The sequence below is a fragment of the Aulonocara sp. 'chitande type north' Nkhata Bay genome, linkage group LG18 (genome assembly GCF_057382095.1).
Source record: "Aulonocara sp. 'chitande type north' Nkhata Bay isolate Kocher_YH1m ecotype deep benthic linkage group LG18, A_spYH_male_GT1.1, whole genome shotgun sequence".
Lineage (NCBI taxonomy): Eukaryota > Metazoa > Chordata > Actinopteri > Cichliformes > Cichlidae > Aulonocara > Aulonocara sp. 'chitande type north' Nkhata Bay.
Window position 1 is genome coordinate 2,081,620 of NC_141361.1, and position 26,935 is coordinate 2,108,554.

The 26,935-nt window shown below is 46.8% G+C and overlaps 1 protein-coding gene across 9 annotated transcripts in view; it reads right to left on the reverse strand.

Moving 5' to 3' along the window:
- The window catches only part of dlg1b (discs large MAGUK scaffold protein 1b), a 98,540-nt gene that overhangs the window by 23,250 nt on the left and 48,355 nt on the right, over positions 1 to 26,935 (reverse strand). For 6 of the 9 annotated variants that reach the window (XM_086271692.1, XM_086271687.1, XM_086271689.1 and 3 more), the window contains one exon: positions 15,702 to 15,866. In XM_086271692.1, the coding sequence (XP_086127818.1) occupies positions 15,702 to 15,866 (165 nt within the window). Of the gene's footprint in view, positions 1 to 10,523; positions 10,671 to 15,701; positions 15,867 to 26,935 lie in introns of all 9 variants that reach the window. The other 3 variants (XM_086271685.1, XM_086271684.1, XM_086271686.1) reach the window with 1 other exon arrangement.

Here is a 26,935-nt window from a genome sequence, read left to right on the forward strand (position 1 = left end):
CTCCACGGTGAGGGCCGAGGAGAAGCACCAAGGATCTGCTGGAGATTAGGATTAAACTGCTGCTGTGTGTCTGCAGCTCCACCTACAGGCCACTCACGTCAGCACACGGCTGCACTGTAAACAAACCAGCGATTCACAAATACCAACAGCTTTTCAATGGCACTGCTTGTTCTACACAACATGGGTGGTTTTAGTCATGTAAAGGAGCTGTGGAGGATTAACCTAAGTAGTCTTCCTCCTTCCTCGTTAATGTGCAAATTTATGCAGCAGGAGCTCTGAAGTCTGCTGCAGGGAAAGTGGTTTATACAGACTAAAGCTTCTCTCGCCGTCCGTTCTCCAACACTAAAGAAAATATTAATCTCAGGTGTGAGAACACAACACCCGGCCTCCAAAATAAAAGTCTGGCTGAAGGTGTGAACAGTGCAAACATCTTTATCCACATCACAGAAACCGAAAGTGGCCCCATTTTAGAGCTGGGCGATATAAGATTTTTTCATATTGGGCGACCGTGGCTCAGGGGGTTGGGAATCGCATCTGTAACCGGAAGGTCGCCGGTTCGATCCCTGGGCTCTCTGTCCTGGTCGTTGTGTCCTTGGGCAAGACACTTTACCCTACTTGCCTACTGGTGGTGGCCAGAGGGGCCGATGGCGCGATATGGCAGCCTCGCTTCTGTCAGTCTGCCCCAGGGCAGCTGTGGCTAAAACCGTAGTTTGCCTCCACCAGTGTGTGAATGTGAGAGTGAATGAATAGTGGTATTGTAAAGCGCTTTGGTTACCTTGAAAAGCGCCATATAAATCCAATCCATTATTATTATTATTATATCACGATATGTTTTTTTCATTTCAGGCGATAACGATATCTATCACGATATAAGCCAAATAACTATATTTGTAAGATTTAAATGTGCCGTTGCTCACAAGTAAAATGTGAAATAATCAGCAGCTTGTTTTTATTTAAATATTTATTTCCCATAATAAGTTCAACAGGGTAGATGTACTTAAGGAACATGAGACTTTTTCAGATAAATAAAGGCAAATATTGCAAACTACACAAAGGCAGCCGCTAAAGCGTTTAAGTTTCAAAATAGAACAAACGAAACAGACTAAATTGTCAATTCCACTTAGAAACAAAATATTAATTCTAAAAATAATCTTAGTTTGTTTACAGAAGAACAGACAAAACTGACTAACTTTTGTCAATATCAAATAAACTGAGAACTAAAAGGAAATTCTCAATCTCTCCTTGTTGTATAGCTGAGCTTTTCAAACAGTTTTAACAGTTACTTTAGTCTGACAAAAGCCGAATGACGAATTAGCGCTTCCAGTCAGAGACTGAGCTGCACCGCTTTATTGTATTTCCAGACTTGCGTTCGGCACATTTACAGTGCAGCTGCTCTGTTTTTGTCAGACTTGAAATAGCAGAAATACCTTCACACTACGGAACTTCTGTGGCTCTTCCACTCGACAATCTCTCCGGCGTTGGAACCATCATCTGTTTTATCTTCGGTAACCTTCGGTCACGCTCTCAGTTGATTTTTCTCTAGTCGGCACGCTCATTTCCTCCATTACCCGGGCGGCACGGCGGCTGGCTGCTTGCCAAACAAATACGTGCGGCGCCAGTGTTCTGGGAATCCATCCTACCTGGCAAACCATCCTACGCGTTGTTTCTGCGCACAACACGAAATTCAGTGGCAAATTGTCCTACCTTTGTGAATATTAGCTAGAAAAATACTCTGACCGGTAAAATTAACTGCCAAACCAACCTACCTTTGTGAATGTTACCTACAAGCATACTTTAACGGGTAAAATGAAGTGGAAAACCATTCTGGCTGTATGCATATGAGCAACAAGCATACTCTGATGGGCAAAGTTGGGTGGCAAACCATCATACCTACTTAAATTGATGCTGGAATTGCTCTGTGACAGCAGAAATGTGCATAAACTACTTACGGTAGCATGTTTTGCCAAAGTAGGATGGTTTGTCAGAACACCGGCTTGGGACTTGTGCTGTACGTAATAAGTCACGTGACGTGACGCTGCGGCTGTGATTGGTTCGGCTCTGCGTTACTTAATTTGGATTGGCTGGTTTTTTTTTTGTTTTTTTAAGAGGACAAGAGAGATGAGGCCTATCGCAATAGTTTAATTTTTCTATCGAGAAAAAGTTATTTCGCAACACATATCGTTCTATCGCCCAGCTCTACCTCATTTCACAGGAAACTGCAGGAACACAGCAGGTTATCAGCAGAACCGTGGAGGCCTTTTACGACCAGCTTTAGGAACGATCCATTTGATTTTGTGCTTTTACAAAACGACATCATCTGCATATAGCGATAGTTTCCGGCCTGTTTGTGTTACTCCATAACAGCAGCAGCCAGAGGATGTGAGATATTTCTGTCACGATTTCTGCTGTTTGCTTTTCTTTATAAAAACTAAGAGAGAGAAAATCCGCAGATTTGTGTTCAGTGAGTTAAAACAGATTCACGGACTTAACTACAGGTGGGTCAATCGTGCTTACTGAAATTCCAGAAAATTACTTCAGAACGAAATCATTTCAATTCTGTTCAGGTTGGTTCAGTTTGAGAATCAGAGAATCCCAACACCACCACAATCCCCCGTTAGCAAATATTTGGCAACGACTGAGAAGAACCCCGTTTTATGGGTGATTGCAGCGTTATCACTGAAGTAGCTGACCCCATGTTGTTAGGGTTTACCTTCAACTAGGGGTGGGCGATGGAAACGATAGAAACCATATAAATTTGGCCAACGATAGAGATTTTGACTATACCGCTCTATCGCAATAGCGCATGTTGATGATGTCATCAAATTGCGCCTGTTTTGATCGAAAGCATCGCAGCGGCTAAAACCATTATCATCTGCAAATTATGGCGATTGACAGTCACAGCAAAGAGATGAAGCACTTTTAAAATAAGGGGAAAGCGAAAAACCGCGCTTTCATCCTCCAGCTTCACTGTGCTAAAGTTATGCTAACATAGCTGTGTCGCTAGCAATCACGTAGCACAACATGTTTAGGTGGAAACTAGCGAGCGTACTTCCTGTTAACTTCTAACTCCGTTAAATTGAATAAATTCTGTTTTCATGGATGTTAAACTTAATTGTTACACCTGCTAAAGCAGCAACGCTGATCGTTTTATTACAGATGAAAGAATTGTGTTGACATGAGTCACACCTGACGGGACAGGAAACAGATTACAGCCATGAATCAGAGCTCCGAGTCACGTCTGGACTGCTCTGCCCGAACACTAAACAACCCACGAGGGAACAGAGGAGTAGAACTACCAACCCACCCAGGAGAGTCACTTTGGATCTGACAGTAAAATCTTCCATTTAACAGTTCAACTGTCAGAATGAAAGATGAAAGATTTGGACTTCGGTGATGTCTGGATGTAATTAGAGTAACTTTGACATGAACACAGACATGCATCAGGTTCGCCTGCCAAACAAAGTAACGTCTGCTGCTCGGGGTAAATTAAACCGTGCATTTCAACAGCCCCGCACCAAACACAGCACTTCAGTCATCACGTCACATTATTACTCTTTCCTCACACTGTGCTCATGTACAACAGTCATTAATGGTGCTTTTAGCTCTGTTTGCCTGCTGGGTGTCATATCTCTCTCTGAAGAAAAGCAGCTAATGATCGTCTGACAGCTGCAATCTCACCATGACTCACAAACTATAAACAATCAAACTTTCCCATCATCAGCTCCAGTCCTCATCTCACCTCCTGCGTGGCCTCTGATCCAGGAGTCGTCACAATCAGCTCTGAAACTACAAAACTACCCGAGGTTTGATTCCAGCTGTGAGCTCGCTCGTCGGCGTGATTGTTGGGCTGTGACGTTCGTGTCAACAGCTGGATTATCACCACTCGTATTATTTTCCATGAAAATGTTGTCCGCTGACTTCATTTACCTAATTATAACTAAACTCAGACGTCCATCTGTAAGTGGTTTATCTCAGTCTACCATTTCCACAACTTTATGTCACCAACCTCATGACAACATTTCAGCCAATCAGCATTCGGACTACGCACAGATGATGTGCTGCTCGCCCCCTGAAGGACCACACCTGTGCATTTCACATCATTCCTTTCTGTGTGTAGTCGAAGAACAATGCTAACCCACAATGACCACGAGTCTGACTTCAGACTCATGTTAACATGTTTAAGAGTTGAATCCTGCCAGGACCTCCTGATGTGACCGATGAGAACAGCAGGAACGATGAAGCAGACACTGATGAGATATTTGGGTCACAGGTGAATCGGCCTGTGGACAGAGCCCACAGTGGCAAACATTTCACCCACTGCTCAGCGTTTTACTGGAAAATAAAAGGATGACTTCCAGTCTCTTTCTCACAGTGAGGATTACAGAGTAATATTAACGATGCTACGTTGTCAGGTGTCGTAGGAACGGCATCAGAGATGGAAAAGTTGGATCAGTGCGTCCCTGGGAAGTCCAGCGTGTTCCCGTTTGTAACAGAGTCTGATCCTCCACCCGGAGGCAGCACGAATAAACTGAACATCAACATATGATCCGACTCGGGAGGCGTGAAAGCACCTGAGGGGAATTATCGCCTCTTTAGCTGCTAAACGATCCTCAGCTGGTTCGTTGCCACCGAAAACGCCTTCCACGTCGTCCAGGCGTCGCGTCATAGCCCGCTGTAACCATGACGCCACCCGTTACAACCTCGCTGTGATAAAAATACAGCTGCAGACGAGCATGTATGTTAACGTATGAGTGTGTGTGTGTGTCAGTAAACGGGGGGAAGTGGTCGGGTAGCGCTGTGTGTCAGGAGCCTAGAGGTTGCTAGGCAACGCCAGGGAAGGCATGTGCTACTGCAGGGGTTCCTCACATCTGCCCAGAACATGATGCTGCTGTTTATGCAGGTAAACCTGTTCAGCGTAGCCACACAGAGGCAGAGAGCGGGTCAGGGAAACCTGCACAGGTACGACACCAACACGGACCCCCGAGACTCCGAGCGCCACCTCGTCCTCGCCGTCAGATTCAAAGCACAGCTCTGGAACATTCACACATTGAGACGACACGTTAATGTAAAAACCCGCTCACGGCCGCTGCAGCCATATCAACAAATCACCTCAGTGACACACACACGCGCTGCCGCATGTTCTTTATCACGACGTAAATCTGCTGGATGCGGATCGAGGGCGTTTCTGGACCAGATGTGAGCGTTTGTGCGCGAGCCGACACATGACGCAGCAGCAGCAGATCTCCTGTTGCAACTTTTACACATCAGCCAGCAGCGTCACGCAGCAGACGGCCCGATCAATACGTTCACCACACACACACACGGGGGAGTGCATGACCGTATGAACACACGTGCTAGGAAATGAGTCACGCTGCACGCTGCAGCACCTCCCCCTACCTCCTAACCTTTGGGAGGATTTATTTTCCTCATAGGTGGGAGGTGGAGGAGCTGGAGGAGGGGGGGGGGGGGGCGACCTACCAGTAGGCGCCGGTGGAGCCGCTTGGTTCTCCTCAGGGTGCCCATGATGCGGCGGCCCATCTTTTTGGCGTACCACACAGAGTTGAGCATGTTGATGCCGCCACTGCTGCTGCGCTGAAGGTGGTGTGTCGCCTCCTCTGCGCCTCCTTGCTCCTGCTGCAGGCTGCGGGGTGGCAGAGGTGGTGCTGGCTGGAGAACAGACGATGGGAGGGGGCTTCACTCCACCTTGGGTCCCCCCCCCCCCCACCCCACCTCCTCGTCTTCTTCCTCTCAGACACAAACAGGGAGGCTGCAGAGGAGCCGACGGAGGTGACCGGGAGATGAGCCGAACCGCGGTCGTCCTCTTCCTGTCAGCGGGGATAAACGCTCGTGGCGCGGGGGTGACGGGGGGAGAAAGCGCGGAGCCTCTGGGGGGGGATTAACGTGGCGACGGGGTGAGAGAGCATCGCTCGGCAGCCGGTCGGCGAGCCTCCGTCTGTGTGGAGCAGACAGCAACAGCAGACTGCAGGGCTGACGAGAGGACGAGCGAGAGAGAGAGCGTGTGCGTGCGTGTGTGTGTGTGTGTGTGTGCGCGTGTGTGCGCGTGCGTGTGTGTGCGTGTGTGTGTGCGCGTTTAAAGAGAGCGCAGGCAGGGAGGAAGTTGGTCCTCTGATCTCTTCTCTCTGCAGTCTGGAAACCTCACACAGTCTTCCTCCTCCTCCTCCTCCCTCTCAGCGGGGTTGGTCCAGCTGACCTTTGTCCTACTTCAGACTCCGAAAATGAGTCAGCAGGGAAGACTCCGAGTTTTCCCGGTGTGGAGATCACAGGAGTGGCGGTCACGACAGCACAGTGAGTTCATTTAGAGCAATGGTGGCAAACATGTGGTGCTGGGGCCAGAAACAGGCCACCCAGGGTCCAAATCCGGCCCACAGGAACATCAGAGATCAATGGACGTCTGCACGTCTCAAGGAGACCACTTTTTATTTCTGTAGCGCAGCATTGATATAATTTTGATAAATCTAGAATACAACATTTTTCTTTAGTCATTTAAATGTTATAGATTAAAAACTATGATTTATAACACGCAGCTGTAACCTGCACTCATCATTTGTTTTTAAATGGCTGTTATTATTCTGCAATTTTCACTTCATTACGTGATTTTGTACATTTTCCTTTTAAGGTCATAAACCTGAGAACAGGAAGTACAGATGAGTCCAAGTCTGTCACATGATGAAGCAAAGTGTCCGTTTCATTAACATGCACCGTCAGCATCAGAGTCACATCACTCTACGTCAGCTCTTCGTTCTTTACTGCCTGCTAAAAAAATATATCCGTATGTAAGTGGTGCTAGTCTGAAGGCTGGGCCAAAATGTCAGTCTGGTTTTATCCACCTGCTCGCCTGCTTCCTTTTGTCCAAACGAAATAAATGTTTTCTTATTAAAGTATGGTGCATATACTGCATTTAAAACTGTCAAACAGCTTTAATTTGTATAATTTTTACTAGATTGATATCAAGAGTCTAAAGTTGTGGTCATATTCTTAATAAAACAAGACTTTCTGGTGAATCATGTTTGTCTCAATTTTAGTCCTTTAAAGGTTTTCTGCTGTAAGCGCCGTGTTGGGCCTGAGGTCACTGATGAAAACAGTGATTAAAAGCTTCTCTTACAGACACTAAACCTCTGACATGGTGTCCCACCAGGCTCTGCCCAGGACACGCCTTTCAAACAGTTACCTGATCCATAAGCCAGAGGAAACACACCTGTACGATGATGACACCCCGCTTTACGTAGCAGCTGATCCTGATGACCTGAGGCCACCGTGTCCTTTAAACCAGGCTGTGGATGAACCCCAAAGACCAAACTTCATTTTATACAAAGAGAAGAGAGCGATGAGTCAAAAGCTTCACATTTATTTGATCTTAAGATGAATTTAAGAGTAAATATGTTGAGTAGAAGTTCTGAGGTCAAGACTGAGTTGTACCGAGGTTTGGATTTTTCTTTGTTACTCAGTTTGTTGCACACTTTCACCGTTTCTCGATTACACGAAAACTAATGAACCAAAGTTCCTGAAAACTGAATCGGTACAAACGGGGCAAAAGGAGGAGCACGTTTGGTCCAGATGCAGAACATAGTGTTTAAGGGAAACATTGAAGCCTGTTTGCAGCAGAAACCTTAGTTTCAGGAGAGAAAACCTCAGTAAAACATGTTAGAAATGCATTTTTTTAAATAAATTAATAAATTATCTCACTGATGTGATGAAGAAGAAAACCTGGCACATAAACTTTAAACTCATGTAAGTTTCTGTCTGCTGTGAGATCGGCCACTCGTGTTTCTTCTTACAGTGTACGAGCCTATCATAAATGCTTAAATGAACACGTTTTCCCCGTCATCCACGAGTTTCCCGCTCATGAAGACGTCCGCACCGACATTGAACGGTTTCCCTGAAACTTCATAAAGCTTTAAATAGAGCTGGCCCGTCCTCCCCGGACCGACGTGCAGCGGAGACGAAGGAGCCCTCGTTTCATGAGCTCTGCTGCTAAATATACTTGAGAACAGCTGTAAATCTTTCTGTTGGGGACGAAGAGGAGGGCAGCTCTCCATTTTATCATCACCCCCTCACAGTGTTACTGAAAGCCTCACTAAATCGTTCCTTGTCCTTCCGTGCAGGTTCACCCCTCCTCCTCCTCCTTCTCCATTTTCCTGCCGTCTGGATTTTCTTTGTCGACATTCATCTCCTGTGTTGCCATGGCGCTGCTGAGGACAGCAAGTCGAGTGAGAGGTGGAGAAAACGAGATGAAAAAAAAAATGAAAGGGACAATAAACACAGGGGCGTACAGTACGTCCTCGCGGCCCTCGCCGTCTTTGTGGGATGTGACAGTCCATTTGCTGCGTTATCGCCGTGGAGGCGGTGGAGATAGCATCCACCTGCTGACGTCAGGCAGGGCGGCCGCTGCAGATCAAACGTTTAAGAAACAATGAAGAGCTGGATGAAGAGATTCCTCCAAAGAGTGTTGGAGGTGCTGAAGAGTCTGAGGCACAAACAGCTGCACGGATCAGGGCCAGAACCCCCCCACCTCTGTTCTTTATCTTTGGACAGTTGCAGGTAAAACATGTGGAAAACAAATCAGTGACATTCAGTAAAGCTGCGGGTCAGCGGGAATCGAACAGAGACCTGCTGCTGACTCATCGGCACGCCTGCCAACACAGGAAACTCCTGCAGTTTGCAAGACCCTCAAACTTCACTACAGATAAGTTGTGCACACAGCCAAGTTTGCGGTTTGGTCTACCGTTGCTCACGTTTCCTGCACTCTGCACATTTCACTCTCAGCTCCAGCTTCACCACCAAACGTACCACAGCAACCAGTGAGGAGTCGAGATGTGTGCGGCTCTTTGCATGTGCGACATGAAGACTTACAGATTCACAGGTGTGAGCTTGTAGAATGAATACCTGTTAATGCACACACTGAAAACAGAAACGTCTCCACGCTGAAGACGATGTTTAGTCCTTTTAAATCGACCTCGGGTTAGAGCTTGGTGCGGGTCGTTTGTGCAGGTGTGATTGAAAACAAACCGAACCGCAGTCAAAGCTACAGGTTTACAAACTCATCGACCGGATCAGAGCAGAGCAAACGACCCACAGGTGAGAAAACGGCCTGAGATCACTTGTGTGACTCAAAACATGCAGGACTTCATCTGCACTGAGTCACTGAGACAGTCAGCTATTACACCATCACCCTTTAACCCTTTAAAGCCGGTCGGAGCAGCACGCTACGTTTTGGTAACTATTTTTAAATCCCTGTAGAACCAGAACCACGTAGCTAGCTCAATAATTTTTTTTTTTTGCATATGAAACCGGAGGAGTTGTACTTACATCTGATGCCATCAGCTTGTCCTCGGTCACGGTTTCCTTCCACATAAAGCTTTGCAAAAATTACATAAAAACCGCAGTAACAAAAACATAATATTCCAGAAACACACTTTGCCGATCAGCTGTTTGTAACACTTCCTAGGTTGGAATAGACGTCAGCGCGAACTATCGCATGTCCGCCATTTCCTGGCCGAAACCGAAATGTAGTTTTTTTTTGTTTTATTTACTTATGGGCCTTATAAGCCTATACTGGTGTTTTTAAAAGTCATGCTGGACTTCATGCTTTTCTGAATAGTTGCTGGGATGCTTAGAACAGAAATTGCACTGCTTTAAATAGTTTATTTTGATGCACCTGCTGTTTTCTTTGCAAATTTGCATTATAATATTTAATTTTGTTTTTTCTGCAGTATATAAAAATTGGTGTATCTAAAAAATAGAACGATAAAGACACTCAAAATAAATTTGCTGTTGCTGTAAACTATTTTTTGCAACTTTTCTGTATTTAAAGTTTTGAGGGATAAGCTTCTTAAATTTCTCCAAGTAGAAATATGTGTAAAATATGTGTATTGCACTTTTTTGCAATTTATGTAGTTACTGTGGACTTAATGCAGACATATTACTAAAATTTGGGCTATAACAGTTGTATTGATGTATAGCAACTTGAAATGCTCCCACAAATGGCTCCACAGCATGTAAAAATATAAAGTAAGCTCTGGCAGACTTGGTTCTATGGCAGGGTTAAACACCAGAATTAGCATGTTAGCAAGCTGTACGGGTGCATCACACAGACACCGGCTCACTGACGCTCAGTAACCTCCAAATACAATCCTAACAGTTCCCCAGCGCTCGCGCTCAGACTTCTTGGACGGCCTGTCGGTACACTAACCTCACAGCAGCCATATTACTGTCAGCTAATGTCACTAAACACGCTCCAAAACACTCCCACAGCACAAACACGCACAGAGCTAGCAGCTACAGCCGCCTGTGTCACCATCCACCTGTCAGCCAAAGAGGCCACGCCCCTAAAAATGCTAATTTATTACAGTTTAAACATGTGAGTTTTTACCACAGAGCAAATCATTTGTAATCAGAGCATGTCGTGCTTCAGATAGGTGTGAAACATGATGGCGATGTGAAATAATACAGCAGTACCAAGAAAACAACCCGGCGGGATGGGAAGGTGAGGGGTGGGGGTTTACCTGGATCGGGGGGTAAGGGTTGGAGGAGCAGGAGGGGAGGGGGCTTTCATCTCCGTGGGGGTAGAGAGTGGAGGACGTAGGGGAGGGGAGCTCCGGGTGATGCTGTCCTAAAGTTGAGCCGTCAAAGATGCACTCCAGAGACGCTACCTAAAGGACAGAGGAGCAGAGGAGGAGACACGGCGGCTCGCTCAGACACGGCAGGAGGAGCGTCACAGACAGACAGACACGGAGGAGCGCTCAGGGAGGCGTCTCCGTACGGATGAAGGTGACATGTTTCTACACTGAACGACCAAAACAACACAGCAAACACTGGACAGACAAACATGGTTCCCTCTGATTGGCTAGTGCACTCGTCTCCACCACCTTTCTGCTTTAACGATAGTCGCAGACACCTCCACCCCCGGGGGCCGCACACATGCGAGACCTGATCCAAGACTTTCGGTCAGCAGGACCTTTTACCTTCGTTCATCTACAGATTCAAACCGACACTCTGTAATTTACATCAACTTCCTCTGAGTCCACTTCCTGTCAGAGGGCAGATTCACCCCATCATGTGATGTTACTGCAATTTAACATTTTCTGAACAATTTGTACTATTGTGCAAAAACATACTGTGATTTATCACTATTTTAAACTGAAGTTAAACTTTGTCAATTCAGTTTTATTTATTTATACGGCGCCAAATCACAGCAACAGTCACCTGCAGGTCCTTTAGACTGTAAGGCAGACTCCACTACAATAACTTCATCTAACAGCATAATGGTTCTCACTGCAAAATGAGACTGACAGACATGGACACAATGAACGTAGCACAGTTTAACCTTAACCAACAATTTACTGTGAGAAATCATAGAAAATCACATCTCTGTTGCCGTCTGTCCACACAGAGGTTCACATGTAGTTGTTACACGAGTTTGTCTGTTCTACATGAATCTAAGCAGGATGCCTGCAGCTGCCTGACAGACTCAGACTGATGCCAACCGGCTGTCTGCGTTTGTAAAGTAGATGCACTCATTTGCAAACCTTTGACAACGAGTGCAGTCAGAGTCAGACTGCCACTGTTTGCAGAGAGGTTGCCCTCTCGTTTGTAGTATTCAGACTGTACACAAAATATTGCAATGCTTTGCTGTTTCGATTTTTCACCAGCCTGAAAGGTTAATACTGTAAAACGGGATGTTTTCATGCACGCTACTATCTTTGGCTAACCCCGACCAATCAGAAGTCACTGCCTAAAGACAATTTAGTGCTTTTAGACAGTTGGGCCCAGCTGAGAGACTGAGGGACTTTAGGCACTTAAAGCCTGGCTGCTAATACAGAGAATAAGCCGTATTATTTTTATCTTAATATTCATGACAAACTCTCGATGAGCTGCAGCAAATATACAACTCTAGGCTGATAACTGATTCTATTTATTGAATTTTTGGTTAATTTCCACCAAACAAAGAAAAATTATTGTTAAAAGGGACGATTTGAACATCTCGCCAGAGTTAAACTCAGAACTGGACATCATCTCGCATACCGATGTTTACGCACACAGAGCGCCTCGATGGTTTGAATCTGTAGATGAGACCTGACGAGAAGAATAACAGAATATCATCAGAGTCTGAACATCATTACAAATGAGGTCAGATCTGCTTTAAGAAGAAATCTGAGGGAGAGGAATCACAGAAACCTGAGCGTTCACAGGTGAGCGAGCGATAAACTGATGAGGAGGACAAAGAGGAGGAGGAGCTTTGATGGTTAACGGCGTGACCACAGGTCAGGAGAAGATCAGTGATCAATGAGCCTGCTGAGGTTTGTCTTTTTTATTCATGTCGATTTATTCAGTAGAAACAAAAATGGGTCAAACATTTATGACTTGATTGATTCTGCAGCACTTTTTGGTTCATTTCTGTTACTTTGAGGCTTTTACTGGACGGCAGGCTGAACCCTCTCAGAGACGAGTCCGTCACACTGTCAGGACCGAACACACAAGTCCGAATCAGGCGTGAACGCTGCTGCAACACACGTGTGGAAAACCACATACAACAGGGGGACACACACAGTGAACAGGTGAAGGCTACAACACATCACAATAAACCTCCAACTACACCACAGAACTGCAGCCCAGAGGCCGACGTTAGCTCACACACAAACCAAAACAGCTTTGACTTCATTCTCCTCATCCAGTGTTTAACATCTGGCCCAAAAAAGCCTCATCGAGATCAGTTTCTCTCTTTAGATCAACTAAAACTTTATCGTCTGCACTGAGCGGATCTTTCTCCAACCCTCGGACCACGATGGACTCACGTGAACAGAGTTTTTTATTCATGCCTTCTGCTCTCTGAGGCTTATCTGACGCTGGTCCGACTGTTTCAGCGAGTTTATCTGGTCAGATGTGAGAATGCGCGTCCTTCCCTTCGATCGACGGAGCGTTTGAACCGTTTGCAGCTCGACTGTTTCGTGTTCGGCTGTTTTTTCTTTCCTTTTCTTTTTAACGGTAATTGTTTCCTGCATAGAAACAAAGTTTAGTGGAGTTTCTTCTCACATCATCTCAAATCTTTACACCAAACACAGTGCTCCTCTCAGCTCTCCACATTTACTGTGGTGCATTTTTATTCCAGGAGTTCCAGATGTTCACGTGAACCTGTGTTGGCGTGAGCCGTGTTTTCAGCACGAGCAGGTTCCCAGTTTTGACGCTGTGGACGCCGATGTTAAGCGTTACTTTGACATAATTATGTCAGCCGCTGTCTGAACTATGTGGACGTGCCTTATCTTTAAAATTAACGAGCTTTTTATTCTGTTTCAAAGAACAAAGCATCAAAAATCTGACAGATCTCGAAAGTCTTTAGAATGAACACAAATCTTTCTATATTAAGAGAGATTATAAAACATGACTGTTTTCATTTCCCTCGTTCATGTGATTTATGATGTAATACCCTTCACAAACACTGGGAGGCAGTCACCTACAGATTTCATACAGGTCTCATATTTAAAGCACGAGACATTAAAAAGAAATTAGAGACATTTTTGAGATTTCTGTTAAATAAGGTTTAAATAAGAGACTGAAGCCTCAAAGAAAGTCGGGTTAGATCCACCTGGTGCGGCATCAACACCCTCTGTGAGGGCGCTTTGGCCTCGTGCTGCAGATGATCTGATCTCCACACGATGGCAGCAGAGCTCCATCTGCGAGTCACAGCCACCCAGCTTTGATCTGATCCCATGTTCTCCGTTACCACGAGCAGTGCAGCGTGAAACGGGTCAAACCTCCGTGAAATATCACATCTCAGCTAATCGGAGATCGGATTAATCAGCTCTGAGCACGAAACACGGAGGCAGATTTCAGGCAGGAGGCCTTTCCGTTTGTTCTCTGGCGCCGCTGCACACTGATGAGGAAACACATTTATGTGACAATCAGCTGGAAATACAGCGACATCTCACCGAAGCAGCCTTTGGTTTTTATTTAAACTGATCTTTTATTAAACGATTTATTCATCAAACGTGGGAAGAAAAAGTCATTTTAATGACTATTTATAATTCATCACCTTCTTTGTCAAGAACGGCTTAAACTGAAGGTTATTTTCTGTATCCATTTTATTTTTACAAACTTAAAGATAATTTCAAACGTTTTGAAAGCGTTAAAGAGATTTTCAGTCTTACTTTAACAGCTCGTCAGAAAAAAGCATCTTTCTAAATACTGTCCACTTGTCCCTAATTAATCGGCCAAGCTACAAAAACACTGGATCCTACACTTCCCATAATGCACCGTGACAGCTCTTCTCCACAGACGATGGGCACACACATTAACGTGGACGTGTGGAGTTGGTGAAATGCTCCTTTAACGGCACACACAGTCGTTATGAGAGTAACGTGGAGGCCCGAGCGGCGACAGACACAAACACAGCGGGCGCTGACAGAAGCAGCACGAACAGGAGGCAGAGTCACGTGACTGGGAGCACGCCAAATTCCCCTGGTCGAGCTTCCAGGACGGCGAGAAACAGACCGAGCGCGATCTGGTTTCCAAACCGAGGCCCGGCTGTGAGAGAAGCTGCTCACATCACACGAGGAAAGTGTTTAAATATCAGCTCGTGCTTTTGTCCTGAAGCGTTTGAGTCACCTAAATTATTTTCAGACTGGGAAAATCCGGGAAACTAGTAGGAAGCTCTAACAGGGCGTTCCAGCAGCCAGGGCTGCTACTTCCCTCTCAATGTTTGGATGAAACATCAGGAGCTGGATGAATCCATGTTTGACAGAATTTCTGTCCTTTCACATTTATGATCGCACAGCTTTGATTCTGTTCATGGAAAACTTTAGGAAGCGTCCACTAGCGGGAACTCCTGGACGGCCTCAACATCGAGACCCCAAACATCTAATCCTGTAGGTTTACCTCAGGGGGAATTCTCAGGCTCCGCCCACAATACCATGCGGTGATCTCACCTGGACTTTTACCTGCTGCAGCTGTAACACTGAAACGTGGACCAGAGGAATTTGAAAGGTGTGTGATGGCGCGATGACAGGAAACAGGTGTGAGCTTCAGAGCAGCGTCAGCATTTTAATGGGTCACATGATGCAACACATACAAGCAACAAGCCTCATCCTCCACGTGTGTGTGTGTGTGTGTGTGTGTGTGTGTGTGTGTGTGTGACTAAAACAGATTAAGACATTTATACTCATTTTATGACAAAAACCTGCTTCGTCGATTGATCGACTGATTAAAGTGGAATGCGGCGACTCTGATTGGTGTGCACACATAAACACGAAAAGTCGCCATCAGGAAACAAATGTAAAGAGATGAGAAACACATGAAAACATTTAACTTCACTGGCATTTTAACAAACTCTGGTCAGAATATCAGGCTCGTTCGTGCACCATGAAACGTTCCCGTTACATGAATATTTTATGAGCTGAAATCTTGGATTTTGCCTGAATGTTGGCTCAGCCAGGTCTTTTCAGAAGGACCGTTGGACTTAAAAACATTACATTAAAAACCTCCAGAAGCAGGTTTTCACTGAAACTGAGAGCAAGCTTTTTATTTGCTGCAGCTACAGAACATAATGATGCACCGCTCATCAATGATCTGACTGTGACGGACGTCTGAAATGAAGGCTGTGGCTCGCTGACTGTTTGAAAGAGAAGCCAGTAAAGTCGCCGTTTGGACCAATGAGAGAGACGGGAGGCTGAGACAATGCCATCTCCTACCTTCATTGGTGAGATGTGAGCGTGGGTGACGTAGCCGTGCACATTCTCGATCAGGGAAAGGTTCTTCTCTGCTACCTGGACCAGCTCTGGGCCCCCCGCCTCCTCCGTCAGCTGGGGGGAGCTCTGGTCCTGGGGGGACGAGTCCTCATCGTGGTGCCTGTACTTCTGCAACAGGAAAACACAAAAATCAGCAAAACGGGGCCAACAGCAATGTGACAACAACTCTAGTTCAATGAGTTGAACCGCTATGAGCAGCGACAGCGGGGAGGAAGAACCACCAAAAGAATCAGGCTCGGGGAGGAGCAGCTGTCACGATTATACACGACACATCTTCATGAAACTCTCCACTCGAGCACAACAACAGTGCAGGCGGCTCCACCATGTGGTGAGAATCAGTAATTACGGGTTCATTATTTACAGAGAAGAAAACGCAACAAACTAACAAAACAAAAACCTCAACGTAAAGAAGGGAAAACAAAGCGATAAAAGACAAACAAACCAGCAGAGACCTGATATTTAAAACCTTTTTTGTAATAAATTTTAAACCCAAACATGAGCTAACCTGCTTTTCTGTGTTTCAGCTTTCTAAACGGGCAGTTTTTGGTCAGTAATGTGACCCACGGGTCCACAGAGCCAAAATTCTGGGGGCTCTGATTGGCCTTGGTGAGCTGGAGGTGTCACCAAGTGAGTTTGTTATTCCCAGGAAGGAATTCAGAAAGAACGCCAGCGTGGCAGAGCCGATCAGCCACTAACCGGAAGGTCGGTGGTTCGATCCCAGGCTGCTCCAGTCTGCATGCCAAATATACTTGGGCAAGATACTAACCCATGTTGCTCTCCGATGCAGCCATCGGAGTGTGAATGTGTGTGAATGTTAGATACTTAAGCTTGGAAGTGCTTGTGTGAATGGGTGAATGAATTAGTTGTATAAAGCGCTTTGAGTGCTCAGAGTAGAGAAGCGCTATATAAGAACCAGTCCATTTAAAGGATAATCCTTCTCTGATCCTCTGACTGCTTTTCTCAACAAAAGGAGGTGACTCACTGCTCGTCAGCACCAAACCCTTGTGACTGAATCATCGGTGCAGGTGAAGAAAACCTGTGCAAGAGAAGAAACTCAAGTCCCAGAGTGCACCTCTCCAACAAACATCCAATCACAGCTTGGGTCTCTGTTGTGGTCAGAGCTCCAGTCGGTGTAGTTTATAAAATAAAAACAAGGATATAAATGGAAAAAGAGCAGAAGTCCTCCTCGGAGGCCTCGTCCGTTGATCGGCAGCCTTCACATCTTGATGAGTCAGAGCTCTCCAGTCTTACTCATCTGTTTTCTGGCTTTGGGAGGAGAGACGCTCAGTGTGACAGGTGAACGACTCGACGGTCCTGCACAGACGCGGTTACGTAACCAAACCGAGTGATGGGCACTTTTCAGAGCGCCAACTCGCTGAGCGGGAGGAGGACATCAGAAACCTGAACATCACGGAGGTGTAACAGGAATTCAACCGACTGAAAACATTTCAACCAAAAACTAAGATCGCAGGATTTATTTGTTTCCTAAAATCATAAAGTTTCTTTATGAAAGTAAGTCTTTCTTTTCCCTATTAAAAAAAGAAAAAAAAAAAAACCCAGTGAAGGAGCTACGGACTTAAACGCTTCAGCAGCCAATCACGTTGCTCGATCTGAGGGCAGTGGTAACATTGTTGCAACCTTCCGTCTGTGTCGGCCTGACTTTAAGAAACACTTTTATGGACTAAATTCGTCTCCAGTCCACTGAGAATTAAACAGCTGAGACAAACTGTGAGAACATGCAGGCAGCTCGCCCACGCTCAGGAAAATAGAAGTTAATGCAGCTCCAGTAAGTGCTGCGAAAGTAAAAACACTCAGTCCACCATCTGAGGCTCGGCTAAAGAAACATCAGCGCGTTTTTATTATTATTTCATCTCAACACTTCGAAGAGTCTTTGAGGAGTCTGAAAAGAAAAATGCGAGTGTTTCTAATTGAACACGAGGAGCGTTAAACGAGCCCCAAAGGACAAGAACTAAATTCAGAAATGAGAGTGAGACCAACAGAAGTCGATTTAAAAGACTCGATACGTGTGAATCCCGACCTCAGAGACTAAAACAGTGTTTGTTTCAGTTCTAAAGAAAGTCAAACTGTGCTCAGCTCCAACATAATGATGAGTGTGGCTGATGAATGGAGACAACACCAGCGCAGCTTTGGAGGGTTACCGACGCCGGGCAGTGTCTTGGTTAGGCTCGTATACACACAGCAGCACAGGAAGCGCGTTGGACGAGGCTTTCAGGTCACATGACACAAACAGACACGTATGATCACAGTTTAGCCACAGTTTCATTTGTGCTGTAACACTAAACAGTTTCTTTATAACTGCCGAGCTACTCCAACGCTTACATCCTCTTCACTCACAGCTGGATCGGCATTTCTCAGCGTCAAAGTCTTATTGTTTGGTTTTAATATCGGAGCAAAGAGAATAATGCAGAGAAAATCCAAGGGTTTGAGCTCTCTGCTGGTTTTCATTCTGCCTGCTTCAGAGTCGGAGAAATGGGGGTTTGTGAGTGTTTCTGAGGAAATCCTCGGCTTTCAGGGGCTGTTTTCACTCAGGGATTTTAAAGAGGGGGAATTATTCAACTTTAATGGGTTAAAAAGGGGGGGAAAAAAAATCAGGAGTAACCTGAGTACATTTATAACGTGCTGACAGGATCTCGGGATGATTTCAGAGCCGGGTGTTGGCTCCAGTGTTTTGGCTTTTTCTCGATCAGGGTCTCAAACACTGATCCCGCTTTGCTGCAGTCGGAGGTTTTGCCGTGAGGCAGATTGGTGAAACCCTGACGGCGCTCTAAGAACCTCGGAAACTTTCAGCAGCAACTTCAAAGAGATGCTAAGCTGCGGCTGAACGGGATTATCCCACGCCTGAGTGGCTGTGGGCCGGATCAGCCGGCAGGTCAGAAGCTGAGCTGTTGGACGAGCAGCGCCTCAAACTGCAGACCTCCCATCATCGCTGAGGGCCTGAACCTTTAACGCCTCCGTCCTCCCGATCCCTCTGCTGACCGGCGCAGAGCCAGCAAACAGCGCGAAGGGCAACACCTCCGTTCATCAGGCTGAGAGGCGCCAGCCGGCCAGCGTTTGGTGAATTCAAGAAGGACGACGACAGCTGGCACAGAGGCGGCAGCGGCACGCAGACGACACCCACAGATGTAGAGTGTGAATCTGAACAAGTCTGAGGCACAGCGACTCATTTCAACTTCATAACAGCACCAAAACTCTGGTGTCAACACGGCCTGGTCTAAAACATCCACACCATGACTTCCAGCTGCTGAGTGCCATCACATTCTTCAAAAACCTCAGTCTCATTTGAAATGTCTCTGATGCAGCTCTCAGCAGCATCGTCAGATTCATGTTTCAAACTACAGCAGTCCCCCTGATGTCGGTGCAGGTGCCTCCATCACACCTTCATCCTGTCAGACTGGCTGAATTACAGCTGAGCTGCTGTTACAAAACCCGTGCAGGTCTGTGAGGCTGCAGGAAGCCTGACTGTGAGCTGATGTTTCTCAGATCCAGCAGGAAGTCCAAATGGAAATGAGGTCGAGGCTGCGTCGGCAGCAGTCGGATCTGCACAGACATGGAGTCTGATGCTGACCTAACCTGACTGCTGGCTCTTTATGGAGGAACCGGCTGTGGAGGCGTCAGCTTTTCTCTCACTGTCACACACAGGCTGAGGATGGCAGGACACACAATTCTGATCAGAGGAAGACCAAAACAAAGATGCAAAAACTAGCAGCAGATGGCGTGGTCCCCACAGAGCTCCGATCTCTGCATCATGAAGCCGGTCTGAGAGGAGAGACACATGATTAGCCCAGCTGGGACAAACACAGAGGAAGGTCGCAGGAAGCTCAGGAAGCTCAGACATCCGGCCGTGAGAAGGAGCTCGAACTGTCCAGTCTGAGATGATCGTCCTGGAAAAACACTGGAGTAGTTTCTGTCTCCGAGTCGTGTTCAGCACTCTTGACTGCTTCCACCAAACCTCTCTGTTATTTTATCAAACTGAAGCTGCGATTTCTGCCTCCACGCCTGCTTTAACTGCTAAACAATGCAAGACACCGCTCAGCTGTTAATGACAGCACCACACAGAGGACTGTGTGTGATGTCACGACCACTGTAGCTTATTCTATGGAAACGAAACAGTTTTCTCCTCGTCCACTGAAAACATGGATGATGCCGCCATGAGTCACCCGTCGACTCGCTGAAGCTCTGAAGGTTCAGAGTAAGGTCGCTCGAAGGACTATATTTAAAACAAACCTGTGTAAACTTCAGAATAAGTGGATAAATAAGTGGATTAGCTCAACTCTTCTAAACCTGCACAGCCTGGCTGCTTATGAATACAGTGATGAGGGAGGCGTCAGCTCCAGAGACCAGGCTGTAAACATCTTTATTTCTGCTGGAGCCTCTAGTGGTCATTAGAGGAACTGTCACCCAGTGTTTGGATCAGTCTTTCTGGGTCACTTTAGTTTGCTCACTTATGACTTACAGCCAGCACATCATACAGACATGACCATCACAAGCTAAAAGGTTTTAACTTATTAGTAACTTTTTACTGTTTTGGGCTCTGCACGGTTTCAGGTCAGCGGTACAAACGTTACGCTGAGCGGCGAGCAGGCCTCGTGCTGTAACTCAAACATGTCTGCTGACGTGTTTTTGACCTCTCTTCAGATGACGGTTTGCTGTCACACCTCACAGTAAAACTGAATCTTGCTGCTTCAGCCTGAAGATCATCACTAATACGAACACTTTCACTTCAGTTAATCATTAAAAATAATGATTCGCTGCAGAAATCTGAAACGCAGATAACCTCGATTAAGAGGAGGAATAATTTCACGGGTGCATGATTACCGTGCAGCTGGACGAGACTCGTGTTAATTGCATGCTGCCAATCACATCGTCTGACTCTGCTTCTGCAGAACGTCCACCGATCACCTACAGCTGCACGGCCTCTGTACCTACGTCCCCGAACAGCCGGAACCCCGGCGACGGGAGACCACCGCTGAGATGAAAACTTTTAGATTTACATTTTCATGAGCTTCTGTGACAGCAGCTGCTCGCGAGGTCAACAGTCGCGCGAACAGTAAGGCGAACATGTCCACGAAGAAGTGTTTTCACCATGGAAACCGAACCTGCTCCAGAGAACATTATGTTGTTATGGTAACAGATGAGCAGGTGTGGAACCACATCCTACAGACTCTCAGAAGCAACTTTACTCCAGCTTTCTCTTGTGTGGTTTTGCTTCATGTGTGATCCTGGAACTGACCTGATATCAGATATTTGTAATCAGAGCTTCAGCTGGAAGAATTAAACCGTCTCACACGCGTCTGAACTTTCACTTAACGGAGTATCTGCTGTAATCTCCGACTCCTCCACAGCTAGGATAAACCCCGGGCAACTTATCCAGTTGATAACCGCTTCGTGTGACCTCTCAGCCCGATTGATCGCATTGGGCTCAGCGAAGCCAGAGAAGGAAAACACATCGTGGTGAGCGCGCTCTGTAGCGCTGTGGCCTGATTATGTCGTTTGAGTATTTGAAAGCAGGAAGTGAAGCTGAACGCTGGTGTGCGGGCTGATTAATTCCTGCTTTAATTACTGGAGTAACTGCTGGGATTCCCTCCACAGATTAACACAGATTACGTGACCGAGGGGAAGCACCGCTGACGGTTCAGCATCTTCAGCCTCCTGCTTCCTGCACAGAACTGAAAAATCAGCTGAGACAGCTGGGAAGGGACCGGACAGAAGGGGCCAGGTCACATGACCAGGAGCCCAGGGGACGCGATGACTTGCAGCTAAGGCGAGGTCGGGTCGCCCGCCGCCGCTGTAGGGGCATATGGTGCTGAAGAGCAGATAAAAGTGAGGGCGGCAGCAGCTGAGGTCAGCGTAGAGAAACGCTCCTCTGCAGCTCAGATCGAAGGCTTCACCAAGGCGCCGCAGCACTCGAGGAACAGCGAGGTTACTCATCACTCGTCCTGGCAGGAAACAGGCTTTTGTTTTTGAGTGGGTTCAGCGAGATTCCTAAACCTAAAATAAGAAAATCTCTCCGTTAGAGCTGTGAACTACAAGCATGTAAAGTCTGCACGACAGTGCCGCCGATTTTCTCGTTGTTAACAGTCATCAAGTCGAGTTACACCAGCAAACAGTGAGAATCCAGCAGAGTGAGCGTCTGTGTTTTCTCTGCTTAGAAAACACAAACGCTAACGGCTCTTCCAGTCCTCAGAAACGCTGATCATCGATCCTGTTACCTTTTTCAGAGCCTGCTCCATCCACAGACTGTAATCCACTGAAACCACAGCTGTGTGTGAAACCTGTCAGCTTACATATAAACTATCTGGCAGAGAGCAGCACGGGGAGTCTAAAGGTCGCCACAGCTCGACTCCTCTGAGGTTAAAGTTTAGTTACTAATTATTCATAGTTTTCAGCCATCTCTCCTACAAACATTTTAAAGTCATCATCAGGGTTGTTTTTTTGTTTTATTGGTCAAAGATTCAGTTTCCACTGCAGGCGCTGCTCTGACCTGACCTGTGACTGAACACGAGAAGCTTCTGCTCTGGTTAATCATCCAGGTAGCTGCATGTTCGAGCAGTTCGAGCTGGATGTGAAGCGGCAGTCGGCGAAGCATCAGGCAGCTGCAAGCAGATCGAAGCGCTGCGACGCTCACACGCAAACCAAGCATCAGGTCACAGGTTCGAATCCCTCTGCCCGGGCCCACATGGGCCACATTCAAAGAGAAATAAAGGTTTGAAGCAGCGATGCGGCGTAACGTCAGAGGGTCCATCAGCGAGACGCCGAGCCCACTCACCGTGGACCGCAGCACAAATGGAAGTGTGGACGTGGGAGGCAACGGGGAGGTTTCCACTGATGACACTCTCTGCATGAAGAGAGCTTCCTCCTCTCCTCCTCCTCCTCCTCATTTCTCTGAGAGCTGTCGAGGAGGAGGAGGCGGCACAGCGCCGACTCCTGCCTGCCAAAAGCTGCTATAAATAGGAGCATCACCGCAGAGAGGATGTAGCAGGATGTTCAGGACGAGGAGGAGGAGGAGGGCTGCTGGATGATTCAGGGGGTGATGAAGAGGAATGCAAAGAGACGGAGGACTCACTCACCACCACCTAACTGGAGGACTTTGCTGTTTGTGTCGTTAAAAGCCGCAGAGCAGAACAGAAAAACACGCTAAGCACACGCTGCTGGTCTGAGATCAGATTTACTGCCCATTTATTTAGCTTTTAAACATGCTTTCTACACGAGTGAGGTAAAAACTCAAAGGACAGTTTATTAGGTACACTGTTTGGCTGCAATCTACATGTTACAGTCACTGATAGGCCAAAGAGAAGCTCTGTGATTCAGGCCCTTCATCAGGACCCACAGGGCTGTGTGATCAAAGTGAGATGACTAAATTAAACAAGCCTGCGACGACACGAGATGGTAAAAACCACAGTGTTCATGAGCTGTAACTGGTTTCAAGCAGCGTCTGACCCACAGGGTGACAACTCTGTAAAGTTCACCTGAACTTTTTGAAGTTTCCTCCAGTGAGCGATGCTAAAAACATCCAGGTCCTGGTCTTGTTCCTGCTCGTCTGTGCCACAGACGTTAAACTGGTGCAGTGTATCGACGGGCCTGAGGCTCCAGACTCTAAATCTGCAGTTTTTCAGGGCTGGAATTTTAAATTCGTCTCTTCTTCCAGCTTTATTAATAACATGTGAAATGAGCTCATTAATATGCGCTCTGTGAAGAGCAGAAGGTCCTCATACGTCGCTCTCGTTTGAATCTGACAGCCGTCGGTCTGATCTGTGAATCGAGATGATCTCACAAACCCGGAGAGACGGCCGTTCAAAAGTCTGAAAATGGGTTCAGAAAAAGACAGCAGCTCCCTAAATACTCGACGCCACAATGATTGATAACTTCCGGCACAATGTATCGAGTGAGTGGCTGTGAGAGCGGTCGATGGCAGCCGAGCAATGGGACTTAATTAAGACTAGTCTGTGAGTCTAGCTCTGTGAGCAGAGCAGAAGTGGCGGCGGCGGCGGCAGCTCGCACTCCGACCGTCTCCGTGTGAACGTCTAAGCTCCTGATTTATGAGCATCCCGATCCCGACAGATTAACACCAGATTCCAATCAAACCCTGATCCACACGGGAGTAATCCGAGCGGCTCCTGAACCACAGCTCAGAGGTCAACACGCTGCTCCACATGATACCACAAACCCCTCCCCCTCCTCCTCCAGGCGATGGGTTATTGCCCAATCAAAGCCCAGAGGGCCAAGAGGTCAACTGGGACAGACGCTGCTCTGAGTCTGAATAGCTTCCCCTACTTCTGCTGTGACATCACCTGAGAGCCAGTCAGGTCATAAACGGGAGGACACCGCCAAATTAAAAGCACCAACTTTAAAGAGACGAAGGGTTGGGATCAATGAGCTCCGAGAGTTTGGTTAAAGGAGTTTCCAGAACAATCAGATGCTCTTAGGAACGTTAAAAACATCCCATTCAGAAAACATCGCGTTATCGGTCGGACCACCTTTCAGTCACCACCAGCTCGTGGTCACAGGCGAGGACAGGAACATCAGTCCACCTGCAGATCAACAGCTGAGCCCTCACTACCAATCCGTCTGCCAATCTCCAACTCTGGTTTTCATCAAGAGAAAAAGACTTTGAGTTAACTTCAACAACCTGGAGCTGCCAATCCATGTTTTCCAGCTGAGAATCGGTGCAAGTTTTCCGAGTTTAAGCACTTGATTTAGTTCAAAACACTCGGGAAAAACAACGGCTCAACAGGGCAGATGGAAAATGAGAGCTTTTGGGGTGAGCCGTCTCCTTTAAACTTCCTGTGAAGCTAATCCGGGCTTCAGTAGTCTGAGCATCTCAAATCAAGAGAAAATCTTCCAGTTTTTCCCGCTTCAGTAAAGAATTCCTTCTTTGTTTTCCTCGGCTGTAATTTCATGCCAGATCGTTGGAAGAAGTCGACTTGATCTGACCAACAGAGACATCTGAAGCCTCGGAGTTGAATCAAGTAAAGGAGGACGACTGTGACGTGTTGCTCACGTACACAGAAATCACATTAAGAGGGGTCGTTCAAGGGCCGGCACGAAGAGAAGAGCAATTACGGAAACGAGCTGCGAGACATGAAAAATGGAGCCGTTTGTTGAACAGCAAAGTTTTTACGCTCATCGTTTCCTCAAAGACGCTCAGACACAGCCGCACAACAGGAAACAGCCGAGCAGGCCGGCGGACACGATCAGGAGAGGCTGAGCCACCACAGGTTTAAAGACACCCCATCTCATACACATGGAGCATTAAAGAGCAACTGGGGTTTAAATCGGGACATCTTCCTGAATTAACTTGTTTGTCATAATAAGTTTAATCCAAATTTACTAAAACATGATTTGAAACGTGGAAAAACAGATTTATTGTTTTTCTGAAGATGTGTGAAGCTGCTCACAGCAAGTTCTTTAAATGAAAGGTTGTTAAAGTAGTTTATACGATCACTTTGTACATCCTCGGGTCTGCTGGTGCCCCTCTGACGACTGGCTGAGTTTAAAAAGACACCTGATCTGTCTCCTCCAATCAGTGATCTCCAGAGTGTAATCCCCACTGAGACATTAAACTGCGTAGTTACTCTGCCTTATTCTCACAACACTACAGTTTGTAATAAATGCAGAGATCATGCACAAACTCGCTCCCAGAGACCTGACTGGCATCTCTCTGGACTGCCTGCTGTGAGGCCACCACGCTGCCATGATCATTGTAATTCAAATACTCCGTCTACTCTCTGACATGACGTCATAATTATCATAATTTTACTCCCTGAAGGTTCTGTTTTATTGTTGCAGTCGTGATATCACCTCTGTAACCGTGCAGCTCGTGGGAAACTTTCTTGGCTTCTACAGATTGATCAAAGTCAAACATGCAGAGGTGGTGAACAGAAAGCAACATGATGAAATCTGTTAACTGTAAGTGCGTCTTTACTTTGGATCCTTTTCAGGTTCATTTGTCTCCATATTTGTGCATTTATGGGTTTTTTCTTCAGTACTGAGACAGTAAATCTGTTAAAACGTGTGAACATTTCATGAGTTCTGCAGAGTCTCTGTGTGCACGCCGTGCCCTGACGTCTCTCGGCTGACAGCAGAGCTCACGAGGGAGCGAGCTTTCGGTTCGCTGGCGTTTCCCTGCACAGCACATGATGACCACACACGCACGTGCCCTCCAGCCTGCCGCTGACGCTCCCCGCCAGCCAATCGCGCCTCAGCGACGCTTCAAACCCAGCCTCCGATTGGACGGTACGGAGAGCGGGGCGCGACGGGCAGCTCGGGCGGCCAATGGCATGGCGTCAGGTCACAACGGTAAACACAGCCGCTCGGTGACAGCCAGCGAACACGGGTTATTTCCCCCTCAGCAGTCGCCTGACAGGAGCAGAGCGGGAGGACACAGCAGGAGCAGGTTTATATGTTCATCGTTTTCAGGGTTGTGATTCGCAGCTCGTCTGAGTGTGCGTTTGACAACGTGCCCTGCAGCTTTTCTGTCTCACCCACACACTTCTGATTACGCTCACAGTCCAGCCATCGCTGCTCCTGCACAGCTTTATGTAAGAAAACATCAGCAGCTACTGATTGGTTGTAGAAGTAAATTTAGACCCGTGTGACTGCAGCGGCGATGATCACCATCAAAGATTTATTCCATTTTATCACAGGAGCAAATGTTAACGACTTCTCTGTGAGACCGCCGGCTCATTTTAAAGATCAGAATAATCTGGGCTGCACTCTTCAGCAGGCCGGTGTAAACACTTTCATTTAATACCAGCTCGTCACCGAGGAACCTGACGGCACATCATCAAGCTTTGGAGCTCCATCTCAATGAAGATGAGCTCGATTTACTCTGATTACTCCACACGTGTACATGCACTGAAGTGTAAACAGCATAAATACACACATACAGCAACTTTATCCTGTGTTTGAAATCACGCTGACGTTTAAATGCAACAAAGTGTTTGATTTAAATAGGAAATCATTTCGTTTTCATCCATTTAAAACACAACCCTGAAGAATCCTCACAAATGCAGCTGTGGAGGTGGATTATGGGAAATCTAAGAGTGTGTTTCCGGAGCTGGAGATGAAAGACGGCATCGTGTACGACGAGCATTATAAAACTGATGCTACCTACGAGACGCCCGCAGCATCCTAGCAGACGGACGAGTGCGCCAGAA